Source organism: Moschus berezovskii, chromosome 25 (assembly GCF_049115385.1).
Source record: "Moschus berezovskii isolate FMDL1 chromosome 25, NW_MosBer_1.0, whole genome shotgun sequence".
NCBI lineage: Eukaryota > Metazoa > Chordata > Mammalia > Artiodactyla > Moschidae > Moschus > Moschus berezovskii.
In genome coordinates this window covers 10,743,705-10,767,180 of record NC_142484.1, presented here as the reverse complement: position 1 = coordinate 10,767,180, position 23,476 = coordinate 10,743,705, and the positions used below count along the sequence as shown (strand labels likewise).

The 23,476-nt window shown below is 57.1% G+C and overlaps 1 protein-coding gene across 4 annotated transcripts in view; it reads right to left on the bottom strand.

Moving 5' to 3' along the window:
• The window catches only part of SYT7 (synaptotagmin 7), a 63,825-nt gene extending 44,910 nt beyond the window's left edge, over window positions 1–18,915 (bottom strand). The window contains exon 1 of one of the 4 annotated variants that reach the window (XM_088832056.1): window positions 18,535–18,915. In XM_088832056.1, coding sequence (XP_088688182.1) covers window positions 18,535–18,565 — 31 coding nt within the window. In that variant the 5' untranslated portion in view covers window positions 18,566–18,915. The remainder of the gene's footprint in view (window positions 1–18,534) is intronic. The other 3 variants (XM_088832057.1, XM_055415787.2, XM_055415788.2) reach the window with 3 other exon arrangements.
• Between the last annotated feature and the right edge of the window lie 4,561 nt (window positions 18,916–23,476).

The following is a 23,476-nucleotide window of genomic DNA, read 5'->3' as shown; positions in this document are numbered from 1 at the left end:
TGTCTTTTGGGGCAGAGCAGTGGGACAGGAAGTAAACTTGAAGGCAACTGACCTGGGTTCAAGTCCCACCTCTGCACCTGGCCAGTGACCCAGGGCAAGTCTCCTTCTGGGCCTTAGTGTTTTACCTCCAAATGATGAGAAGAACCCCGACTTCTCTTGCTGGGGTGTCATCGGGATCAAAGAATAGCTAACACTCATTAAACACGTGCCTTTTGTGGCAGACACTGTGCCAGGAAGCTTATATGCACCATCTTGTGTGATCTTGTCAACCTTATATTATCTCCATTTTGCAGAGGAAGAAACAGGTATGGAGAATTAAGGCAACTTGAACTTGGCCTTGATCCTGCTACGGCTGCCCTCCTCTGAGCTGAAGCATGTGAGAACATTTTGTAACATGCCACACTGCATGGCCCAGCCACAACCCACTTCTCTCCTTCACGAAGGCCAACCTCTTTCACACTTGAGGCTTCACATAGGCTGTTCCTTCTGCCTCAAAGGCCCTTCCCTCTATTCTCTACCATCTGTTCTCTTCCTTTATTCTCAAGATCTCTAGACAAAGATGGTCTTCATTTACTCCCACATTCCTTTCTACCTCCCCTGTAACTATGGCAATCCACCCCTGTGGATTAATAATTAGCATTTTCCATGTCTTTCCCCTACTGGGAACACTTGGAGGTTTGAGGCCCCTGGATCACTCATCTCTGTAGCCCAAGGTCTGCTGCACAGGAGAGGCTGGATAAATAAGTGGTAAACAAATGCATGAAATTATTCAAGGCCCCATATGAGCTTACCTCCTCCAGGAAGCCCTCCCTGATGACAAGTGCTCACAGCAGTCTCTTCCTTCTCCAAACTTAAATTAACTGTTTTCTGTCCAACCTCTTTTTCTTGGGAGTAGGTCTGTCCCTCAAGCAGGGCCTATGGGGTTCTCCTCATTGCTCAGGTTTCCCACGCCCATGGCCCAGGACACAATACAGAGAAACTAGTGGACATGCTGGGAATCTGGGCACACAGGCTCTTTCCCCCAGAATTCACTTGCTCTGACAGTCTGATGGTGACATTCACACTCCCCACATCCAGCCCTTCCCAAGTTGTTCCATTACCCTCACACCCTCCTAACCTAGATTGCTTCCCTCTTTGGGGGATCCTCAGATGGCAAGGCCTTGCTTTCCTCACCAAGTGCCTTTAATCCTAGTAACTAGTGTATGCTCAACACTGAGTCATGTCCAGGTCCTCAGCAGCCCTCTGAAGGTAAATCCTCTTATCCTCATTTCACAAAGGAGGAAACTGAGGCTCAGAACGGGTAAATACTTGCCTGAGAACACACGGCAGAGGAGAGACAGAGCCAGGAGTGGACCTGGAGTCTGGAAGGCCTCAACTCTGTGCCCTATGGGAGTTAAGCCTTAAAATAAGTTGCTTCAAGGAGAGACGGAAGGGAAGAAAGAAACGAGTGAACACAAAATGTAAGAGCAGCCAGGAGGACTTCCCTGGCAGCCCAGTGGTTAAGACTTCACCTTCCAATGCAGGGGGTGCGAGTTTCATCCCTGGTCAGCTGTGTGTCTTGTGGCAAAAAACCAGAACATTTTTTAAAAGTAGCAACACTGTAGCAAATTCAATAAAGAATTTAAAACTGCTCCACATCAAAAGGGAAAGGGGTTCCACTTCCCACAAACTTCTCCAAACACTTCTTGGAGAGAAGTGGGTAAGAGACCCCCTCCTACCCACACACATTTGCTCCTTCCTTCCTCAACTGGTCCAGCCCTTGGCCTCAGTAAAGCATCCTCATCAGAGAGATGCTAAGATGTTCTAAAGTCTCAGAATAGGTTGGGGATTGGGTGTCTGGGGTCGGACAGGGTAGGAGCAGGAAGGAGGGGTGGGTGGGGTATCTGAGGACTCGCCCAGGGTGCTGTCTCAGGTGCTGAGTAGGGTGCAACCACTCTTCCAGAGATGAAGCAGTGATGTTGGGGGTGGTTGGGGCTACATCTGCCATCACTTTCCCATCCCAATCCTGCCTCCTCCCACTTGATTCTGCACCGCAATGTATCATGCCCCAGCACCTCCCCCCACCATCCTTTGGTGGCTGCAGGATGACGTTCGAGGTGGAAAACAGTGAAAGCTGGAGTCACAGGTTTCCACAGGAAGCACCTCTCCACGTGCATGCAGAGCAGATGGAAACGGGGGAGGGTGGCAGGGCAAGGGCAGAGCCTACCAGCCCAGGGCTATTTGGGCATAGGAAGGGGAACATTTTTGGTGCCTACCCCACCTCCTTTCCTCTTCTCGACCCAACATGCACAAGGAAGCCAGAAAAAGGCAGAGTGTGGGAGAAAGCAACAGAAAACCAGTGAGCTAAACTCTGAACCCCAGACAGCCAGGCAAAGCTCCAGGCTTCCTGTCATGCTGAATTTTCTGCCCTCTCTTCACTTGAAAACTCCCCCACTCCAGGCCACCCACCTTGGGAATGGGGGCAGCTCATTCCTTTCAACAAGAAAAAGAAAATGAGATGGACAGGTAGAAGGAAAGAAGAAAAAGGAGAGGAAAGAGAGCCTCTCATTTCCCAGGAGAGCTGGGCTGTGGCTCTACCCCCATACCCTCCAGACAGTCTCTCTGAGTGTCCTTCAGAAAGCAACGGAGGCACCCACAAGCCCTCTGGCCTCACCTGGGGCAGGAACAAGCCTGGTGAAAGAGGAGGCCCAAGGGGAATTGTTTTGGAAAGTTACAAGTAGCTGAAAATAGGGGCTTAGCACGAGCAAGCCTCCTCAACCTTGACTGTAATAAAAACAGATAATGCGTGAGTGAGCCAGGGAGAGTGTGCTGGCAGGGGCCGCAGAGGCCGGCTGGATACAGACAGTTTAGAATTCAGAAGAGATGCCAAGTGAGTAAACAGCGAATGAAGGATTATCTGGACGGGCCAGGAGCCATTCCAGCAAGAAATTGGACAGGGACATGTCAGGATCCACAAGAACTCTGACTCCTCATCAGGCAGTGGGGCCTGGTGAACTACGAGGACCTCATCCATGCCTTCTCTACCTCTACTCTGTCTTCCAGCAGAGAGCATGGCCTTGGTAACACGGCTCAGGTTTGTTTAGTGCAGAACAGTTGACAGAGTGCTCCAGAGTTTACTGAGGGTTTTAAATCCATTGTTATGTTTAATGGAGGTGTCGGGGGTATCTTCTACCTGGTGATTCCCTCCCCTCACTATAGCCACACCCCCAAACTCCTACAGTTCTTGGCTTAGGGAAGTCTGGTGCATCTGGTCTCAAAAGAGGGTGTGTGTAGGGAGGGTGACAGGACATCTGTAGACCCCAGAGACCTACTGAGTCTGGAAGTCTTCAGGGTGAAAGCCATTCAGGGCAGAGAGGACCAGGTGCCAGGTCTGAGCAGGCAGCTCAGACTGAAGTGTGTCCAGCCAGAAGCTAGCCTGGAATCTGTCACTCACCCTGACCCCAAAGCTGATGAGTTGGCTGGGCAGCCATGAAAATGATCATGTCCATCAGGGCAGCAAGAGCCCAGGAAAAGGAGAAGCTCAGATAGAGGGCCTCTCCACCAGGAGGGTGCAGAAGGGGCAGGATCAGGGATGTGTGATGATTAAGTGCAGGCCTTGACCACTAGTTACTCTTATGAATAATGCATTGTTGTGCCTTGGCCTAAATCAGCAGCTTATTGTTATTAATAATACACAGCTGCAAAGAAGCTGGGATTGGAATGGTGTGCTATATTTTATTTGAGGACCTCAGAGCACTTAAGAGTTCTTTATGCTGATGACTCAACTTTACCTCTGCAAGTCATACACTTCCTTACAGGACAGGACACCTGTCCTGCCATGACACCTTTCCACCTGAGGCGTGGAGCCATGAAAGCCATGGGGGCTAGGAATCTTCTCTCCTGGGATTCAGATTCCCGACTTGAGTTTTTGGTGGGGGAGGGGGTACACTTAATCCTTGCCAGCTCAAAGTTCTGGGGGATGCAACATAATGTGAAGCTGCTCCCAGAGATGTTCAAGAAGGAGGGATATAACTCTCTGGGATCCAGGGGAGGTGGATGAAGAGAGACCACTGAGGATCTGAACCCAGTTCTGCCACCCACTGTCACTGTGGCTGTGTGACCTTAGGCAACTAACTCAACTCTCTGGCCCCGTCTCCGCGTTAGAATATAAAATATCGGAGATTCCTTCTTGGAAGTGTTCTTCCGTATTCTGGTGGTATTATTTGCACCATAAATTATTTGGATGGATCCACAGAGCCCGCTGCTCTGAACTCTGTCCGCGGTGCTGAAACAACGATCGGCACATCACCTCTGTCCTTGGTGCTGATACAGAAATCGGTCCCAGGGCTGAGACCTTTTCCGGGACTGCAGCCTGGCGGTCCCGCTTTCCTCTGCTAATTACTCCCTGATAAGTCCCAAGTTGAAGACACAGCAGCGAGCTGCCAACCTCAAGAGCCCCCTTTTCCTGGATGAGGCCTGCAGATGCCAAGAACCCCAGTCAGCAGCCCTGCTCCCGATAAAAGAGCTTCCCAGATAACGTAAACGCGGCATCCCCTTCCCTCAGGCAGCTCCCCCACCACACTGCCTCCTGGCGGCTGGCGCGGGTACTGCGCTCAGTGCAGGCACACAGAAGGTCCCCAGCGGTGGCGCCGGGAGTGCGGGGAAGGAGCGGCAGACGGTCGGGCCCCCGCCGCCCCCTCACCCCTCCTGGGGCAATCTGGAGCTCTGAGCTTGCAGCGCTGCCCAACACCCAAACGCTGCAGGCTGTCCAACTGTTTTCCGGCCGCCTTGGGGTGCTGTGCTGCTCCATTCACAGCAAATTCAACCTACACAGCTGGACCCTAACAGGTGAAACTTCCTGTTCTCTCCTCCAAGGTGGGTGGGGTAGACCTGTTTAAACAAACGCAACCTTTTCTCCTGCTGCCAGGCCAGTCCTAACAAGATGAACACTAAGGCCTGTAATATGCCTTCACCATGGCACAGGCTCTCTACCTCATATCTACCCAAATAAGAAACGTGCCCACAGCTCTTTCCTATGAAGAATGGGGGTTGGGGGAAAGGGCCACAGCTGCAGCCCACACCTGTTCCCCCCACCCCACAGGTAGTGGCTCTTGAAGAGGCAGAGCAGCTTGGTGTCTCTAGGGATTGCTTGTATTAGCCTCACTGGGTGCAGAAATTCTCCTCTTCCTAAAACAAACAGCAAAACAAATCAAACCACCTGAAGACAACACCCCGAATCATCTTCTCTGGATCCAGGCAGGGAGTAAAGATAATAGCCTTTAATTACAGTGAGTGAAGTGAAAGTTGCTCAGTCGTGTCCGACTCTTGGCAACCCCATGGACTATACAGTTTGAGGAATTATCCAGGCCATAATACTGGAGTGGGTAGCCTTTCCCTTCTCCAGGGGATTTTCTCAACCCAGGGATCGAACCCAGGTCTCCTGCATTGCAGGAGGATTCTTTACCAGCTGGGCCACCAGGGGAGCCACTTAATTACAGCAGATATGGCTAATATACACTGAGCACTTACTACAGGACAAGCGCTGTGCTGAGAGCTCTGTGAACATTATCTCATTTAGCCTGGCCAAACCCCGCTGCCCCAGGGAAGCATCATGGTCAGCATCCTACAGATGAGGAAAGTGGGGTTCAGAGAGGTGAGGTGACCACTCAGTTGGTGCAGCTGGCGAGTAGTGAGACCAGCAAGGGAAACCACATGTATCTGCCCTTAAATGTACAGCTCAACTGGGTCTACCACCCCATCCTTCTACGTTCTTTGGGAAGCTGCAATGCCCCCTTAGGTGTTTCCAAAGCCACCCCACCCCTCCACCATCCTCATGTCTCAGCTGAGAGCCACATGGAGGAAGACAGTAACACTTCACCCTCCCATAGCACTTTACAGCCTGCGAATTGTTTTCAAAGCCACGGTTCAAATCAACTCTCATGATAACCTCTTTCGATTTTACAGGGGAGGAAAAAACAAAACAAAACAAAATTAAGGCTGAAAGGAGTAAGTTTTGTCCCAAGTCACACCATGAGTAATGGAGCCAGAACTCAGGTGAAGATGGTGGGGCTCCCAGCCCGGTGCTCTCTCCCTACTTCTTCATGGCTGGGGTCCTGCAGGCAAACCAGCAAAGGGGTTTTAAGGACCTTCATCTCCTGGGGGGCTTCCTGAAGCCCTGACCTGAGCTGCTTCCCTTCTCCTGCTCCCTAGGGGCCATCAGTTGGCTCAGCTGTAACTTGGAGTCTCGGAGTCTCATTCGAAATGATTTTTTTTCCAGGCAATTACTTCCTGCTAATTAGGAGGCAAGACTGCCAGTCCCTGGGCCCTGGGCTGACCCCTTTTCTCAACTCATGGGGGTGGGGGATTGTTGAGATCCCAGGGAGCAGCACCAGCCACAGAAACTGCCTGGACCAGCCCCATCATCGGAAGGTGGCCAGGAAACTTTTGAGGGTGGGGGGATGGGTGGTGGAGTCAGGTGCTCCAAGGAATGGGAAGAGGGGAGGCGGGGATGCTACAGCTCTGATGTGAGAGCGAGCCAGGGGATAAGAAGCTGGAAGAAGCCTAGACATGCCGGGCAGAGTGAGAGAGAGACCTGGGCGAGCCGGGAAGATCCAGAGAAACGGGGACACGTCATAGGAAGGGATAAGGAGGCATCTCAGGAAGCAGGGAGACAGAGGAGGGAGAGATTTCCCCTCTGCCGAGGGAGAGAAAGACGGAGCCCTGGAAAATGGTCAAGACGGCAGAAGTGGGAAAGGTAGAGGCGGGGAGATACCGGGGGACTCCAGGAAGGGGGAAGGAGAGAGGAAGGAGGCATTGCTGAAGGAAAGCCCTGGGGAGAAGGGGAGGAGAGCGGGGGAGGACGCCAGAGTGGCCTCCCAGGGCCCTAAGAAGAAGGGCTCTCTCTACGTCATTGCCCTTGAGCCTCCCCCAATGTCAGTGCCCAGCCAGCCGGGCCCGCCCGCCCTCCTACGCAGCCACAGGTGCGGATGGGCAGGATGGCAGGCCACCAGCCGGCTGAGGCCCCAGATGCTTCACTCATCCAGGGCAGCCAGCCGACTCTCCTTACTGCCAACCTGCCGACCCCTCCAGCAGGCTAAGCCAGGACCCTCCTGGGTCACAAAGCCATGCGACCAAGGGGCTCTGGGACTGTGTGGTCCAGCCCCTCCACTTTACGGAGGGGAGGATCAAGGGCTTGAGAGGAAGCAGAGCTTGTCCAAGGTCACAGAACAAGTGAGTGAGGAGGCCAGATGAAAAGGGCTCAGGGGCCAAGTCTCAGTGGTGGGTCCCGTTCCCTCCTGGGTGAAGCCAGTAACAGGAGACAGGACAGGTCTTGGTTGCCAGCAAGTCAGTCCCTGATCCGTCTAAGCCTTGGGGAATGTGGGGTGGCAGGCAGAAGGGAACGAGAGTTGCCAGGGGCTGGAAGGGAAGCAAAGGAAGTCACCATTTATGGAGCCCTGGGTGGGAGGGTTCTGCATGGGTTATAATTGCAGCCAACATTATTGAGTACTTACTAGGTACAGTGTTCCAGCCACTTAAGACATCACATGCAGATCTCATTTAATCTCCACGATAACCTTATAAAGTCCGTATTACTGTTATTCTATTATAGGGAAGAAATGGAGACTCAGGAGGGTTGAGTAATTGGCCAAGTCTGCAGACTAACCCAGAGAAGGCAATGGCACCCCACTCCAGTACTCTTGCCTAGAAAATCCCATGGATGGAGGAGCCTGGTGGGCTGCCGTCCATGGGGTCGCTAAGAGTCGGGCACGACTGAGCGAGTTCACTTTCACTTTTCACTTTCATGCATTGAAGAAGGAAATGGCAACCCCCTCCAGCGTTCTTGCCTGGAGAATCCCAGGGATGGGGAGCCTGGTGGGCTGCTGTCTAATGGGGTCGCACAGAGTCGGACACGACTGAAGCGACTTAGCAGCAGCAGCAGCAGCAGACTAACCAGTGGCATGGCTCTACCTCAGGTGGCTGGCCACGGCTCTGAGGACCCCTGCACCTTGGCATTATCTGAAGATGCTCAGAGCCCTGAATTTGCAAGATCCTACCCAGCCCTGGTAGAATCTAGGCCCCAGATGCCAATAGGGTTACCGTTCTGTGTTGTGGAGGCTTCCAACGGCCCAAAGGAGATCCTAGGCTTGGCTAAGCTCTGTCTTACAGCACTGGTGTCCGGGTTCTAATTCTGGCTCTGCCACTAACATACTGTGTGATGTTGGGCAGGTCCTTTGCCCTCTCTGGCCTTGGTTCTCCCACCTATATCATCAAAGAGCTGTTATTTAGTCACCAAGTCATGTCTGACCCTTTGTGACCCCATGGACTGTAGCCCCACCCACCCCCAGCTCCTCTATCCATGTGATTTCCCAGGCAAAAATACTGGAGTGGGTTGCCATTTCCTTCTCCATCAAAGGGTAGGACCAGATAATAGAGCTAGTATGTATGTGTGTGTGTGTGTGTGTGTGTGTGTGTTCGTTGCTCAGTCATGTCCAACTCTTTTCAACCCCATGGACTGTAGCCCACCAGGCTCCTCTGTCCATAGCGTTCTCCAGGCAGAGCTGGCATACATGACGCTAACTTTGTGACAGACACGGTTCTAGGCGGTGTATGGATGTTAACTCAGCAGCCCCTCCCAGCCCACTCTGAAGTAAGAGCTATTATTGTCTGTTTTAGAGATGGGAAAATGAGGCAGTGAAAGGTTAAGTAACTTGCCCAAGGCCACGATTCTAATCAATACATGGCCGATCTAGGATTTGGGCCCCATTACTTTTGATCCAGAGCCCATGCTCTGCCTGCCACTCTGCACTGTTTCCCTAATGACTCTCTCGGCCCCTGCTTGGTGCCCCAGAGAGATCCGCCGATGCCCCTCGGCCCTGGCACACATGCCATCACGCTTCCACATGGGAGGCACGCCCGCTGTCACGTGTCTGCACATGCGTCTGCTCACGCTGCCACACCCACCCCTGTGCTTCCGCCCAGTTTCTGTCTGGAACAGCCACACACGACCGTCCGTGTCTGCAAGAAGAGGCCAGCTCCGGCAGGCCCACATGAACGCACACGCACGGCCCCCTTTCTGGGCACTGGCTGACTCGAGGGAGCCGTGTGCCAGGCTTCAGCATATGGCCACGTGGCAGTGACGTGGGTCGCCACACCCCTTCTCCTCTGCGTCCCCCTCCCCCCCCCAGTGCCTGGGTGGCTTGCACGTCACATCGCGCACCTGCCGGCACCCCGGTCCACGCTGCTTTCCTCACGCCTCTCCCCTAACAGAAGCAGGCACCTTCTCCAGGAAGGAAGCAGGCACAGGCCCAGCCTGGCTCCCACAGCCCAAAGATGCCAGCCAACCCGGGGGAGGAGAGGGAGAAACAGCCATTGATTGGAGGCTCTGGGGGTCCGGGGGCTATGGTTCTCATCTGACACTAAGCCCTCCCTTAGGTCTGAGCGCAGAGCTGAGCTCCTCAGGACCCTAGAGATGCCAACTCCCCTTTGTCATCGCCAGATATGGGGCCAGACAGGGAACCAGGGGACAGAGGGTCTGTCCACCACTGCCGAGCAGGACTGTGGTGCCGAGAGGGCTACTCTGGCCAAGTTACTGGTGCACCCCACCACCACCCCATCCTTGGTCCCTGCTCTCTCCTCCCCCTGCCCAAGCATCTCAGAGTCCTGTGTATTTTTAGGCCTCAGCTGACAGGCTGTGAAATCGCTCCCTTCGCACCTCCCTAACCAGGCGGGGGCTGGAGAGGGAGGAACGGGGTTGTGGGGGGGGGCACACACACAGCCGATTCATCAGGCTCCTCCAGGGCTGGCAGGTGCCAAGTAGGGAGTAAGGGGTGCCTCCTTTTGAGTGAGAGGATCTTTCCACGGCGCCCGGAGAGAGGGAGAGAAGATATGCTGGGAAGGAGGCTCCGCCCCACTCCAGGGGCCTGGGAACAAAGCTTGAGGGGACGCCGGGCACTGAAGCAGGTGCTGGGACACACTTTGGGTCCAGCTCTGAGGCCAGTACCCATCCCCAGTCCTCCCTTCTGAGCGATGGACCAAGAGACAGGCTGGCTCAGATCGAGTGGGATAAGGGCAGTGTGGCGCAGTGGTTAAGACTTGAGAGTGAGGCTGACATGCAATTCCATCCCTGCTCTACTGAGTGACCTGGAGAGATGCTCCACCTCGCTGGGCCTCAGTTTCCTCATCTGTACAACAGCAGTAATGATATCTCCCTCGAGGGGCTGCTGTGAAGAGTAGACGAAAGCCATCCATGTAGAACAAGGTGGTCTGTGGATCCACCGGGCACAGCTGAGAGATCCTTCTTACGTCTTTCCCCTACTGGCAAATCCTCCTCCTTACCATGATCCTTGAGGCAGGAGCAGAGGTCATCCGTTTGGTGCCCACTGGACCTTCTCCCCCGGGGAAACAAACCCCCAGCTAAGGTGCACAGAACACAAAGACCGTTCCCACCCCCTGCTTCCTGCTATGGGGCACCCATACCCATTGTGCATGCACACGGACCCAAATGCCAGCACGCTCATCTGCTGCCAGTGCCTGGGTGTGAGGGCGTTTGCTTTGGGATGACCCCCTTAGGGAAGTGGGAAGACGTACCCAGGCCCTGCTGTGAATGGGCCCTTGTGCCAGGGGCCGTGGGCATGGAGAGGGGGGCGGCCTGCCTAGTTGCTGTGGAGACGGGCTGGCTCCGGTAGGTTTCTGGAGCTCAGGCCTGGCAGCTGGAGCTTGACCAGTACGGCTCCTCCAGGGCCAGGCCCTGATGCCCGTGGTGGGGGGTGGGGTGGAGGACTGATTCTCAGGAGCCTTTACTGTGTTCACTGGGCCCTGGGACCACCCTACTTGGCTCTACATCTCTCCCCAGGAGACTTCCTCTGATACCCTGGCCCCCTAGGTAAGCCCCTGGGGGTGTACAGCCACGCCCCCCTGAACCAGGCTGTTCCCTTGACTGCCCATTACCCACCACAAGCTTTCCAAGGGCAGGGCCCCAGACCTCCTGCTATGGATGCTCTGGACACAGCCCTGTGCAGGTATGAGACAGCGGAGGGACTGGACAGAGGAGGGAACAGAGACGTTAATGGCTGTGGATCCAGTTCCATAGACGGGCCTGCCACCAGGCTTCCCACCCTCCACACTGCTGCGTTAAAGTTCTTCATAGAGATATGCTGAAAAGCCATCCATAGCCTGCCATTGCCCAAGTTAAAAAAAAAAAAAGTCCCATTTTCCCACTTCACAATGCCAGGAGCTTCATCAGCTGGCCCAGCCTGCTGCACCCAAGCCTAAACTCCTGTGCTTAGTTGCTAGGTTGTGTTGGATTCTTAGAGACCCCATGGACTGTAGCCCACCAGGCTCCTCTGTCCAAGGGGATTCTCCAGGCAAGAATACTGAAGTGTGTTGCCATGCCCTTCGAGACTCCTACTACGGCCCCCAAAGACCTCCGTTCCAGCCCCACAGGCTTAGACACTCACTGCTGCCTCGACCGGATGAGACCTGACACACCTCCGGGGCACTGCATGTGCTGTCCCCACCACATGGAATGACTCTTCCTTGCCTGCTCATCTGGCAAGCTCTTATTCTCCCTCCAAAACCCAAAACCCTGGACCCAAGGCTCATGCTCCTGAGTCTGGCAGTGTGGCTGGTCCCAAATCATCATCTAACTGCAAGTTCCCCCGTCCCAGGGTGGTCTGAGGATGGACCAGCTAACGTATGTTGGGGGCTTAGAAGAGCACCTGGCATCTACCGAACTCTCCACACATCTTTGCTGTTCTGAAGTAGACGGACCGACACTGCCTCCATGAAGCCCTCCCCACTGCCGGCAGCGGGGTGGAGTAGGGCTGAGGCCTGTCCTCCTTGGAGCTTCCAGAACCCACATCCCACACGTCAATCACTCAGTGCAGGGTAATGTTGATAACAGCTGTCACTGGTTGAATGCTTACTATGTGCTGGGCTTTCTGCTAAAGACGTTTTCTATCTTATCTTGCCTCATCCTCTGACTCCATGGGAGGTAAGAACCAACATCATACCCATTTAACAAGGGAGGAAACTGAGGCCAGGGTGGTGGGGGGACTTGCTCTAGGGACACAGTTGCAAGTGTCTCTACCAGAAGCTGTTTGACCCCAGAGACCTGGCTTAAGCAAGCCATCCCTTGCTGCATGGACGTGAAGTGTGTAGCACATACCAAATGCTCCACAAATAAGAACTTTATTATTGTCCTACTGTTATTATCAGGGGAGGGAACAAAGTCTGTTGGATGATCTAAGAGGGGTTTCCTTAGGTTGAACCCCCTATAAAGCAGGGTGTGTGGGCTCAGTCAGTCACGTCCAGCTCTTTGCAACCCCATGAACTGTAGCCCTCAGGCTCCTCTGTCCATGGGATTTTCCAGGCAAGGATATGGGAGTGGGTTCCCATAAAGCAGGAAACTCCCATTTTCCTGGAGAAAGAAAGTGAGGGTGCAGAGGAAGCCTTGGGCTGCCAGGAATGGGGGTCGGGGTGGCAAGAAGGTGTAAAGGGAGCCCCAGGATCTGGACCCAGGGGACTTGAGGAACCTGAGGGATGCTGGAGGGAGCCAGTGCCCGCAGGTGTCATGGCAGGCCCAGGTTGGGCAGGGCGGGAGAGGGCCGGCCGTGCGCTAGCTGAGCTGGCCACTGCTCTATGGCCCCGCTGACACCACCCCGCGGTAATGAGACGGATCCAATTTGTACCCAGGGCCCCGCCGGGAGCAGCTGCTGCGGCAGGGTTTGAAGTAATTTAATTGGACACATTTGCCACACAGCTCCCTCCTCTGCTCCCCTCATGGAGCGCCTCATGCCGGCACCCCTCGAGGCCTCCCACACCCCATGCCACCCCCCACCCCAGCTGGAAGCAGGGTGCACGCTTTGCCAGCCCACGCTGTGAGACCCCCACGTGCTAGGACGGATGCCTTGGCACCTCTCCTCTCTCGCTCTGGGGGCTCCTGAGCGCTCGGGAGCCACGGGGCTGGCAGGGTTCTACAGATGCAAAGTTCTCCCCTTTCTCCAAGGCAACCAGCACCTCCGGTTCGCCTCTTCTATTGGGCAGAAAGGGTCACCGTCTTTCTACCCCAGCCAGCTGGAGAACCCCAGCTCCCTCTGCCTCAGGAAGGGCATCGGAGGAGCAGAGCCACTACCAACATGGTCGGGGGCAGTTCTCCTCTGAGAGCGCTGGCAAGGGGTGCATACACACACACACATCGAGTCGGAGAAACACGTACACACACCCAGTCACACACACACACGTTGACAGACTCACACGTTGTCCTAGACCTCCCCGTCTTGGAGGAGCACACCAAAGCTCCAACTGCCCCCCATCCGCCCGAATATGTCTGCCATGCACGCCGCACAGCCAGGTGAGGCCCTGCTCCCAGCAGATGGAGGCCTCGGAGGCAGCCAAGCTGGCAGGTGGGAGGGCGTGGCAGGGGGCAGGCAGGGCCCCTGGAGGGCACGGGCTCCGCCTGGCTGGGTACAGGGCCAGGGGAGCTGCCCTCCCCCAACGCTGTCACAGCTCCCCACACACCTCGACACACCTCGCTACAGATCCACTCGTTAGCTCCTGTTTACAGCGGGCACGGCGCTTGGATGAGCTATTAGGGCCGTCCAGCTGCCACCCTCACGCGCCCAGGTAGGTACACACACAGCCCAGCACTTCTGCCCACTGGCCCCGCGCTCCCTTTCCTGGGTGCTGGGGCCCCATACCCGCAGTCACTCGGATCCATCAGTTCCCCAAACCTCCCCGCTCACCGTCCGGGTCAGCTCCCAGCTCAGCCCCGCAGGCGATATACTTCTGCCAAGAGACCCCTCCAGGCAGACGCTGCAGAGCCTCCCGAGGCAGGCCCGACTCACCAGCCCACCTTCCGACCAGCTGGGTCCAGAGCTCCAGGCACAGGCTCTGGGCGCCATCCAGCCCCTTCCACAGGTCCCATTTTGTCTGCCAACTCTGTTCCAACCCTTGGGGAATTCTGCTGGGTGAGACGAAGCCCTGCCCTCTAGACACGAGCTGGACAGGGCCCAGCAAGGCTGCCCCTGCTGCCCGGAAGGTCAGGGACATCCATGTCCGTGGAACTGGCACGGTCCACCTGGTACCACTGGCTGGGGTTCCCTGGCAAGGCGGGCAGACACCCGGGCTAGATCTGGCACAGGCTGGCTCCGGCATCAGGCCAGACCAGTGACCGCCCCAACAGACAGCGCTGACCTTACGGGTGGCATGTGCCACCTGCCGGGCATGCCCAGGGGACAGGATGCTGGCTCCATGCAGGGCCGCTCGGGCCCACTGAGAGGCCTTGGCACCTTTGGCGAGCCTGTGCAGCCAACTCCTCTTCCAGCCAAGAGTCCTCTGCTCAGGACTGGGCCTCCCACCTCTACCCCCTAGCCCCCACACCCTCCTCGAGGGCCCCCTCACCAAGCCTCTCTCTGCTGTTCCCGCCCTCACTCCCCTGGGGGAAGCAGCTATTGAAAACGGTCCAGCGGATTCAATAACAATTCAGAGTCCCTGAGAGAATAGGGGGTGGGTTGGCAGGTGGGGGGGGAGGTGGAGGGGGAAGGGGGGACCGCCCACTCCTCCTCTGCCTGTCCCTTGGGCAGGCGGGAGCCGGCAAGAAGGGGACAGTCCTCCATTGTCACCAGTGTCACCCCTCGCTGCTTTCACTGTCCCTTGGGCCTGAGCTTGGGGTCAGCCAAGCCCTAGCTGCCCGGGGCCTGTCTCTGCCCACCTGACGCCCACCTGTTCCTCTGCCTTCCAGCTGCCCCTCCCCTGTCATCTGCTGGCCTGTGGGTTCCCACGCTGGTCCAGCCTGCTTCCCGAACCAGGAGGGGCTGTGAGGTTCTCTTCCCCTCCACCATTCCCTGGTCCTGAGCCCCCAGCCTGTTAGTCAAGCTGTCCCCATAAGGCCACTGAACAGCACAACCCAAGAGGGTGGGGAGTGGTCCTGTCTTCCTGGAAATGCTAGTCTGGGGGTGCTGGCTACCTTGACCCAAGCCCCACAGAAGTCACACGTCCAGCCCTGCCTTTCAGACCGGCCATGGCCCGACGGGAGGTCCCGTGATCTTCAGCTCGAGACTCTGACTCAAGCCCGGGAGACAGGCCTGGGAGGTCTGGGCCGGTGCAGGTGGGGTGGGTGGGGGGTAGGAGGGGAGAGTTTGTCTGTGAAACGGTCAGACGGTCAGGCCTCCCTGGGCCGTCCCACACCCCAGGCCCCGTCCCTAACCTTGATGGCCCTCACGGTGTATAGCCCCGATCTGCCCTTTCGGCCAGGCCCTGATTCTTGTCCCACACACCAGCCAGCAGTCTCTGCCCCTCACTTGTGCCCACAGGTGGAGGGGTTGGTCTTGGGGTTGAGAGAGAAGACCTGCTGTGCCAAGGACCCCTGGCCCGTGGGGTCTCCCCCACACTCCCTAGGAATGACATACCCGGCACAGCTGCTGTTGCAGGGGGAGCAAAAGTCCACTAGCAGGTGGACAGACAGAGGAGACTTTAAGTACTATTATCCCCAAGGACAAGTTCAGAGAGGGCTGGGGCCAGGGCTGGCGGCCCTCAGGACCTGAACTCTCTCCCAGAGCAACCGCACCGGCCCAGGCTTTCCTTCTCTGGCCTTGCTCACTCGCTCACCGCAAGGTCACCTCTCCCTGCCTCCCTCTCTGCTGCCGTCCTGCCTGCCCACTGCAACGCTGACCCCTGTGGGCCGGCCGAGGCTCTGCCCTGCCAGGGTACAGGGACACAGAACAGCCAGGCCAGCCCAGCTTCGGGATGAACAGAAGATGGAGGCCGTGGGCTGGGAGAGGGCTGCCAGTCTATGGGAGGGTGGAGGAGAGCTTGCAGGCCTGGCTGGGGGAGGCGGGGCAGAGTTTGGAGCAGGAGTGACGGAGGTGTAGGGTGGGGGGCGGTCTTCCTTCTTCACTGGGCTCGGGCTTTGCCCCACAGTCCCGTTGCTTCAGCCAAGGAAGAGAATTCAGACTGCAAGAGAATGACCCGGGGGCCAGGGGCCCACACACAGCTTGCCTGTCCCCTGTTGGGGTAAGGGTCTTAGCAGTAGGCCGAGCCCTGTAGGGACTTGCAGCAGAGGGCATGGGTTACAGGACAGAGTACCACAGGGACCTTCTGGAACCAGCCTGGGGCAGAGGGGAGCAGGAGAGGACGGGAGACGAAGATCTTTTTTTGAAAGGATTGGGCCGCAGGTGTTCCAGGCAGTGGGATGAAGTGATGAGGATGTAAAAGGTCCTCTGGCCTTTGGGGGACGAGAGGGATGGGCCTGAATCACACAGGAATTCATTGGTATATCTTACTCTCACCCAGTGGCAGCCTTGGGGGACACACTTCCTGACTCGGGGGACACACTTCCTGACTCGGGGAGCAGAGTCCAGGGAGCCAGGGGTGAGCTGGGGAAGGGGGAAAGCCTGGCCTGGAGCTGTAGGAATGAGAGGAGGTGGGCAGGGATGCCAGGGGGTGCAGAGTCCAGACTGAGGTCCCTGGCTCCTCAGAGACCCCCAGAGATCTAGGATCAAAAGCAAATTCTGCCTTCTGCAGCCTAATTCTGACCCCATCCAGCCCACTGCCCACCTCAGACAGAAGTAAACCGGTCGTAAGTAAGGCCAGTCTGTTTCCACCAGAACTGGCTCTGCCAGAGGACTGGTGAGTCCAGCAACTGGAGTGGGCAAGACAGGTCTCCGGCCCAGAGAGGGAGGCCCATTCAAGGAGGAGAAGGAAAAGTCTAGGGGCTGCCAGCAGGCCAGGGGGCAGCACTGGGTTCCAGGCCCTCTGCCCAGAAGATGCCAAGCACATCAAGTTGGCCTCCGTGGAGAGGGCAGAGGTGCTTGGGGTTGTGGTGATGTCATGGTGCCCAGGCGTGGGAGGAAAGAGGAGGGAAGGAGAGGGGACAAGGGCAGGGCCAAGGCCACTGACCTAACAGGAGGCTGCTAGCCTGGCAGGGGGAGGGGAGTGTTCTCATTGCATCCCCCCTTCCATCTTCACACCCTAGAGCTGGTCTCCGCACTGAGCTATTGGCTTCTGAGAGGGCGATCCAAGCAAGAGAACGCCTCTGTCCTTGGTCCCAGTGTTGGAAGCTGGCAGCCCACTTGGGGGAAGATGCCAGGGTGGGTGATCTGGGTCCCGAGAGATGAAGGGAGGGGTCTCCAAAGGCAATGTCCCTTCAGCCGTCACCTAGAGGACATTCACAGGTGGCCATGAGGCTGCAGAGTGGGAGACTGAGTCCTCTTTCACGCATATACGCAAGCACAGAATGAGTGCAACGCCTGGCACCCAGGAGGTCCTCCTGGGTGGGCTCGAGCTGCTATGACTTGATGAGGGTGAGGACAGACGCGGGGACAGGCTGAGCCTGCCCCTAGAGGGAAAGAGCAAATGTGTGGCTGGGGCAAGAGCGGGCAAAGCTGGCACCACAGGAGTGCCCTCAAAAGCCTTGGGGCTCTAGGTCCCTTCTGCAGAGGGCCTCAGAGCTGTCCCTCCCCCCACCCAGGGACCCCAGACCCCGGAGGTTAGCATCAGTAAACCTAGAGGCTCTTGGTCTGGGAGCAAGTCCTCGGGCTTGGGTGTCGTGCTTTCAGCATCAGAGAGAAATCCAGAAGCAGAGACCCTGCTGCTAGGACTGGCAGACTGGGGGTGCTGGGTCCGGGGTGGGGCACCCCAGGTGGGAGTTGAGTTGAGACTGAGCCTGGGCAGGAGCAGCAGGGGACCTGCCTACAGGTGGGCACTGTGTGAGGAGGCGTCATCAGGAGCCAAGGAGGAAATGGCAGAGCAATTTCCCGAGAAAGGTGGAAAGATTCCTGCTTCCAAGACGCCTAGCAGACGTGGGCTTTCAGGCCACTCCCCGGCTTGGGTTCCGCAGAAATGCAAAGGAGCACGGCCCCTCCCCCTCCCACCCCCGACAGGACAGGAGTGAGTTTGGGGTTCTTTGCTTCCCCCCTCCCCAAGGCCAGGAGAACATTCCCCTGGCACCCCTATTCTCACCAATCTCTGCTCTCTTTCCCTTCAGGTACCCCTGCCTCCCTCCTCATCGTTCCTGGGGCTCACCGCCCTCCAGAAGCCCCCCTCCCCTGCGGCTGCACCAGATTTCCACTTGCCCCCTGGCACCCTCTCGGTTCACAGTTGTCACGGCCGATGTCACTCCGCTTCCCCGTGCCCACAACCTTGGCCGAAAGCTGCCCGGGATCCTTGTCCTGGGGTCCCCTAGCACTGGTACCTGGGTACCAGTGCTAGGGGACCCAGGGGTGCCTCTGAGGGCACTGCGGGGGCGGTAGCTCCCCGCTCCGCCACACACGTTGTCCTTGGGCTGCGGGGGGTGGGGGGGAGGTCCTTGTGGGGACACTGCGAAGCCGGCGCCGGGCATCAAGCTTGGCAGTGCCCGGACTGACTGCGGGGGGCCGGGGTCCGAGCTGCTACCGCTCCAGCCCGCGCCCCCGGGGCTGGGGTGACCCTGGGTGAGGGGTGTCCGTGCGGTTCGGTTGGACAGCAGCCCCCGGCTGGGGCTCCGAGACGGCGCCCCGGCGCTGCCGCCGTCCTGCCCGCCGGTGCGGGGCGCCCCAGACCGCGCGGGGCCGCGCTTACCTGGGCTGGCCGCCTCCGGGTCCCGGTACATGGTCCCCTCGTCGCCGGCTCCCTTCGGGCTCTTCAGAGCCGCCCGCGGCCGCGCGCTGCTCCGCCGCCGCTGCAGGGCATGGGGCCGGGCGACCCCCGGGGGCGGGTCCGAGGGCGGGGGCCGTGCGGGCTGCACCGAGCCGCGGAGCCGGGGAGCGGGGGCCGCCCGCCAGCCCTCCCGCCCGCCCGCCGAGCACGCTGCCGCCGCCGCCGCCGCCGAGCCGCGCCGAGCCTCCTCCCTCGGCCTGCGCGCCGCGTGTGCGCGCCGGAGCGTGTGTGAGTGTGTACGAGGCGGTGTGTATGTGTGTGTGTGAGCGCGTGTGTGAGCGCGCCCGGGACACTGCCGGCGCCGCCCGCCCGCCGCCGAGCGCCGCGGCCACCGCCACCGCCTGGCGTCCGCCGGTGCCCGCTGCCGGCCGCGAGCCGTACTGCAGCCCGCGCCCGCCGCCGCCCGGAGCCGCCCCGAGGGCACCGCCGCCGCCCCGCGCCACGCCCGCCCGCAGCCCCCGCGGGGAGGGCACGGAGCCCGCCGGCGGGGCTCTTCGGGCCTGCGGGTCCCACCGCACCGGGCGCCCCAGCCGGCCGGGGCTCCCCGGATGGCAGCGGCTTCGAACCCGGCAGGGCGGCGAGGCCGGCCACCTCCTCCGAGGTGCCCTTTGACTCCGTTCCAAAAGGCTAGCAGATCCGCTCCGCGTTTTCCACTCGGTGGCGGCTGAAGGGCGTCAGCTCGGGGCTCGACAGAGCGGCGGTCCCGGGAAGGGAAGCGGGTGTGTGCAAAAACCAGGAGTGGATTTTTGCCAACGCTGGGCTGGGTCCACCACGTTGGCCATGCCCACAGCTTGCGCACAGCTGGAACCGAAAGGTCTAACATCTCGACCCTCAGCGAGGAACTAGGCCTAGTGACCCTCCCCACTTAACCCAGTCACACAGTAGAAGAAAACAGACATCTCAACCTCCGTCCCTGCTTCCCTCTCACCACTCCACTGCCCTCTGGTTTTCCTTGACCCCAGCCCTTCAGTGAGTAAGAAGGAAGGGCCTTCTTGCCCTCCCAACCCTGGGTCTCACTTGGCCTTCTCTGCCTCTGTCAGCTCAACATAGTCCAAGTCAGGTGAACCCTAATTCTCCTCTCTCTACAGAATTGGAACTGTTTGATTCTGGGGCAGGGAGGAGAAGGGGCCATCTCCCAAGGCTTGTCAAAGCCTGGAACCAAACCATTGCTGGTTTCAGGTCCAGAAACGCCTCCCTGCACGTTAATCAATGACACCACCTCCACAACACTCTCCCCCCACCGCCAACACACACACACACAGGCACACAAATACACTCCTACACAAGGAGGTACAGACACCGAAGCATCAAACAATACAGGGCCTGCCCCTACCCTGAACTGAAGGGGATAAGCAAGAGGGCGTTATCCCGGGTACTGCCGCAGCGTCGTCCCCTCCCCTCCACTGAGAATGCAGTCAGCAGGGAAACCAGGCTTTCCAGAGTCAATGATTCCTACTGTCACCTCGAGAAATGGACTTTATACTGCACAGCTCACACCCAGCCATACCTCCACCTTCCCACAGAGCATCAGGCAGCCAGCACCCCAGGGACAAGCCTCCATCTCAAGTCTCCCCCAGCACACTCACTCACACACACACACCATCTCCGTGAACTCACATGGAGCCTATAACACACACACATTCACCTCCACCCACAGCTTTTCTGGTTGAGAAACACACAAGGAAATTCCCCCAAGCAAACCTCCATGAAGATTGTTCCGGTAGAGAACAGATTTCCTTGGATTGAATGTTCTAATTAAAAATGGAAGGGGAAAAAAAAAAAAACGCATCTGTAGGTTCTAGCCGATAATTCCTCAGTGGCCAGAAATCTCAGCTCCTCCACCCCTGGTCAAGGGCCATTGTTTCACACACTCTGCAGCCAGTCACATCCACAGCCAAAAATTCAGGTACTCTCCACACACCCCTTTTTCGCACACCCCAGAAAGCCAAGCCAACAGGCTGGGATTCCAGGGTCTCTAGGTTTGGCTTATCCCCACCCCCACCCCCAGCTGCCTCTCTTACTGCCCTGTGTTAGTTGCTCAGTCATGTCCGACTCTTTGCAACCCCAGGGACTGTAGCCCTCCAGGCTCCTCTGTGCATGGAATTCTCCAGGCAAGAATACTAGAGTGGGTCACCATTCTCTTTTCCAGGGGACCTTCCTGACCCAGGGATTGAACCCAGATCTCCTGCCTTTCGGCAGACTCTTTACTGTCTGAGCCACCAGGGAAGCCCAGTACCCTGGTGAAGAACAAATAGTGCACCCCTTCCCACACCCACCCTTTCCATCCCTTTGCCCACACCCCTGTCATGAATGGATAGTGCACAAAAAAACTCCCTGTTCAGGAATCTCCCGAATCCATCAAACTGAGAATCCAGAAGGGGTACAGCAGAATTCATCACTATGACTCATAGGTCTTTATAAGCATCTAGAATCATGGAGTGTTTCAAAGTTGGTGGAAAGGACCTCTGAGAGATGACCCAGGCCACCCCTCAGGTGACAGATGGTGAAAATGAGGCCTTGAGGGGAAGCTAGAGGCCTAGAGCTAAAGCCCAGGGAGCTGGTGGGAGAATCAGGCATAGAACCCTTGGTCCTGACTCCCAGCCTTGTGCCAACCACTGTGAGATTTGTGAGAAGACCCAGTGCTTGCTCCTACTCAAGAGCTTATAGCTTATCCCTTACGAAACTAAAAACCTCAATCTCATTCCCTGCCAGCAGGCATTAGACAACCGTCATTCCAGAATGTCAGAGCTGGACAGTTCCTTGGACATACTAGATAAACCCCATGAAATATCAATGTGGAATCTGAGGCTCTGGGGGCATTGGGAACCTCAGGTGGGTTTTTGTTTCCTGCTTGACACAGGAAAGCTCTAAAGACACTCTTTCACTGGGCCTCAGTCACTCTCTCTAGGGGATGCAGAGTCATCGGAAAGAGGAAAGAAAATAGATTTATGTGGCTCTGCCATTCATGGCAGTGTGACTTTGGGCAGACTACTTGACACCTCTGGGCCTCAGTTTCCTCATCTGTACAATGGAGATAATAATGCCCACTTCCTTCGACTATTATAAAGATTAAATGAGATGGTACAATTAAAACACGTAAAAAGATACTGGGAGCATAGCACTTAGTCTTGATTGATTCTGAATGCCATTATCATTTGTCTATCCTTAACAGGGATACCACATACTCCCCTTTCCCATGCTTTGCCTGTCAGGGAAGTTCTTCCAGATGTCTAACCTTGCACCATTCTCCTGCTTGTGAAAGCTACCCTCTCCTGCTGGAGCATCACTGAAAGCCAAGCCAACTGTGAATGCCTGTCTTCTGAGCACTGCCCGAGGGCTGGGCACAAGCAAGAAATGAAGCCTGGGGGAGTGAGCAGGTTCCCTGAGAAAGGAGACTAGAGGGTGTGAATCACCCCATTCTGCCCGGTCCCTCGCAGCTGGTGAGGGTCTGGGAATTTTGCTTCCCCCTGCCCATCTCTCTCTCGTTCTCTGATGCTGCTGGCCCCTGTGGCCTGGGTTCCATGATGTGGCAGGAAATGCTGGCAGCACCAGGTTCTCCAAGGACTGGTGCAGTGCTTGCTCTGGACCCCTCAGGCCTGTTTCTGATACAGCGCAGTCATCAGAGCCCAGGTGTCCTGGGTCGGCTTCAGGAGGGACAGGGAGCAGGGAGGGACGTTCTGTCCCCGCAGGAGCAGATGCCAGGCCTGCACTCTCCTAAACAGGGCCCCTGAGGCCGCCTGGCTCCGTTGCTAGGTCACGGCGGGAGGCAGGGCTCCTGGGTTCCCCTGGCCTCCACCTGAAATGGTCTCCCATGCTGCTGTCTCCCCATAGCTCCTGTCCCCCGCTACCCCACCCTCCTGGCCATAGGCTGAATTATTAATAAAATGCTGAGGAAGCCGTTTGTGCAGCTCACGTGACAGAACAAACACACCTCTCTCCTCACCACCGTCCATGTAGCAAGAGGCTCAGGCTGAGCACTCCACCCGATTCAGGAGGGCAGGCTCTGAGAGGCAGCTGTGCAGGGCAACGGCAGAGCCTGCCGATGTGCCAGGCCAGGAGTGACTTGTTCCGCCACCTTGTCCCCCATCCCTGCAGACACACCCTTCCCAGGCTTTCCTTTCCTCATCTACAGAACACAAAAGTCTGGAGAAAGTATCACATTAACAGATGCCATCTCCCCACAAACGATGCTACGGCAAACTCCTAGACGGCAGCTGCAGCCCACTCTCTGCCCACCTCATCACAGTGGAGACCCCAAGCTTGTCTACCCAGGGCCTATGCTTGTCAGTCTTCTGCTGGGTCCTCCTTTGGATACCTGATACTAAAGAGGCAGGGTCTGGCCCACAGCATCCCAGGAAGAATCCAAGACTCAAATTCTGGTCCTGCCTCTGCCACTATCTAGCTGTTTGGCCTTGGCCAGTTACTTGACACCTCTGGGCCTCAGTTTTCTCATCCATAAAATAGGGCTAATAGTTGTACCACATAGGTCTGTGAGAGTACATTGGGCAGATGGCAAGGCAAGGGCTAGGTGTCTTTCTTGCTTCTCTGGGGGTGACCCTGAGCACCAAAGACACTACTCCAAGCTGACCTCCAATAGCCCTGGGTCCCCATTCCACATCCTTGGGTCATGTCATAGGGTCAGAAACTCTCTTTGCAGAAACCTCTTCCCCACTCCCAACCCCACCCACATTCGTTCTCCCTGTAACCTCCTCCATATCCAGATTCTGGCTCTGGATCTCTCTCCATGGTCACTCTGACACCCTTGAGGGTTGGTTCAGCCACTCAAATCACTTGTCACCCCAAAAGATGAAAGCTAGTGCCCTTTTCCCTTGCCAGTCCCTTCTTGCCACAGCTTCAGTCAGAA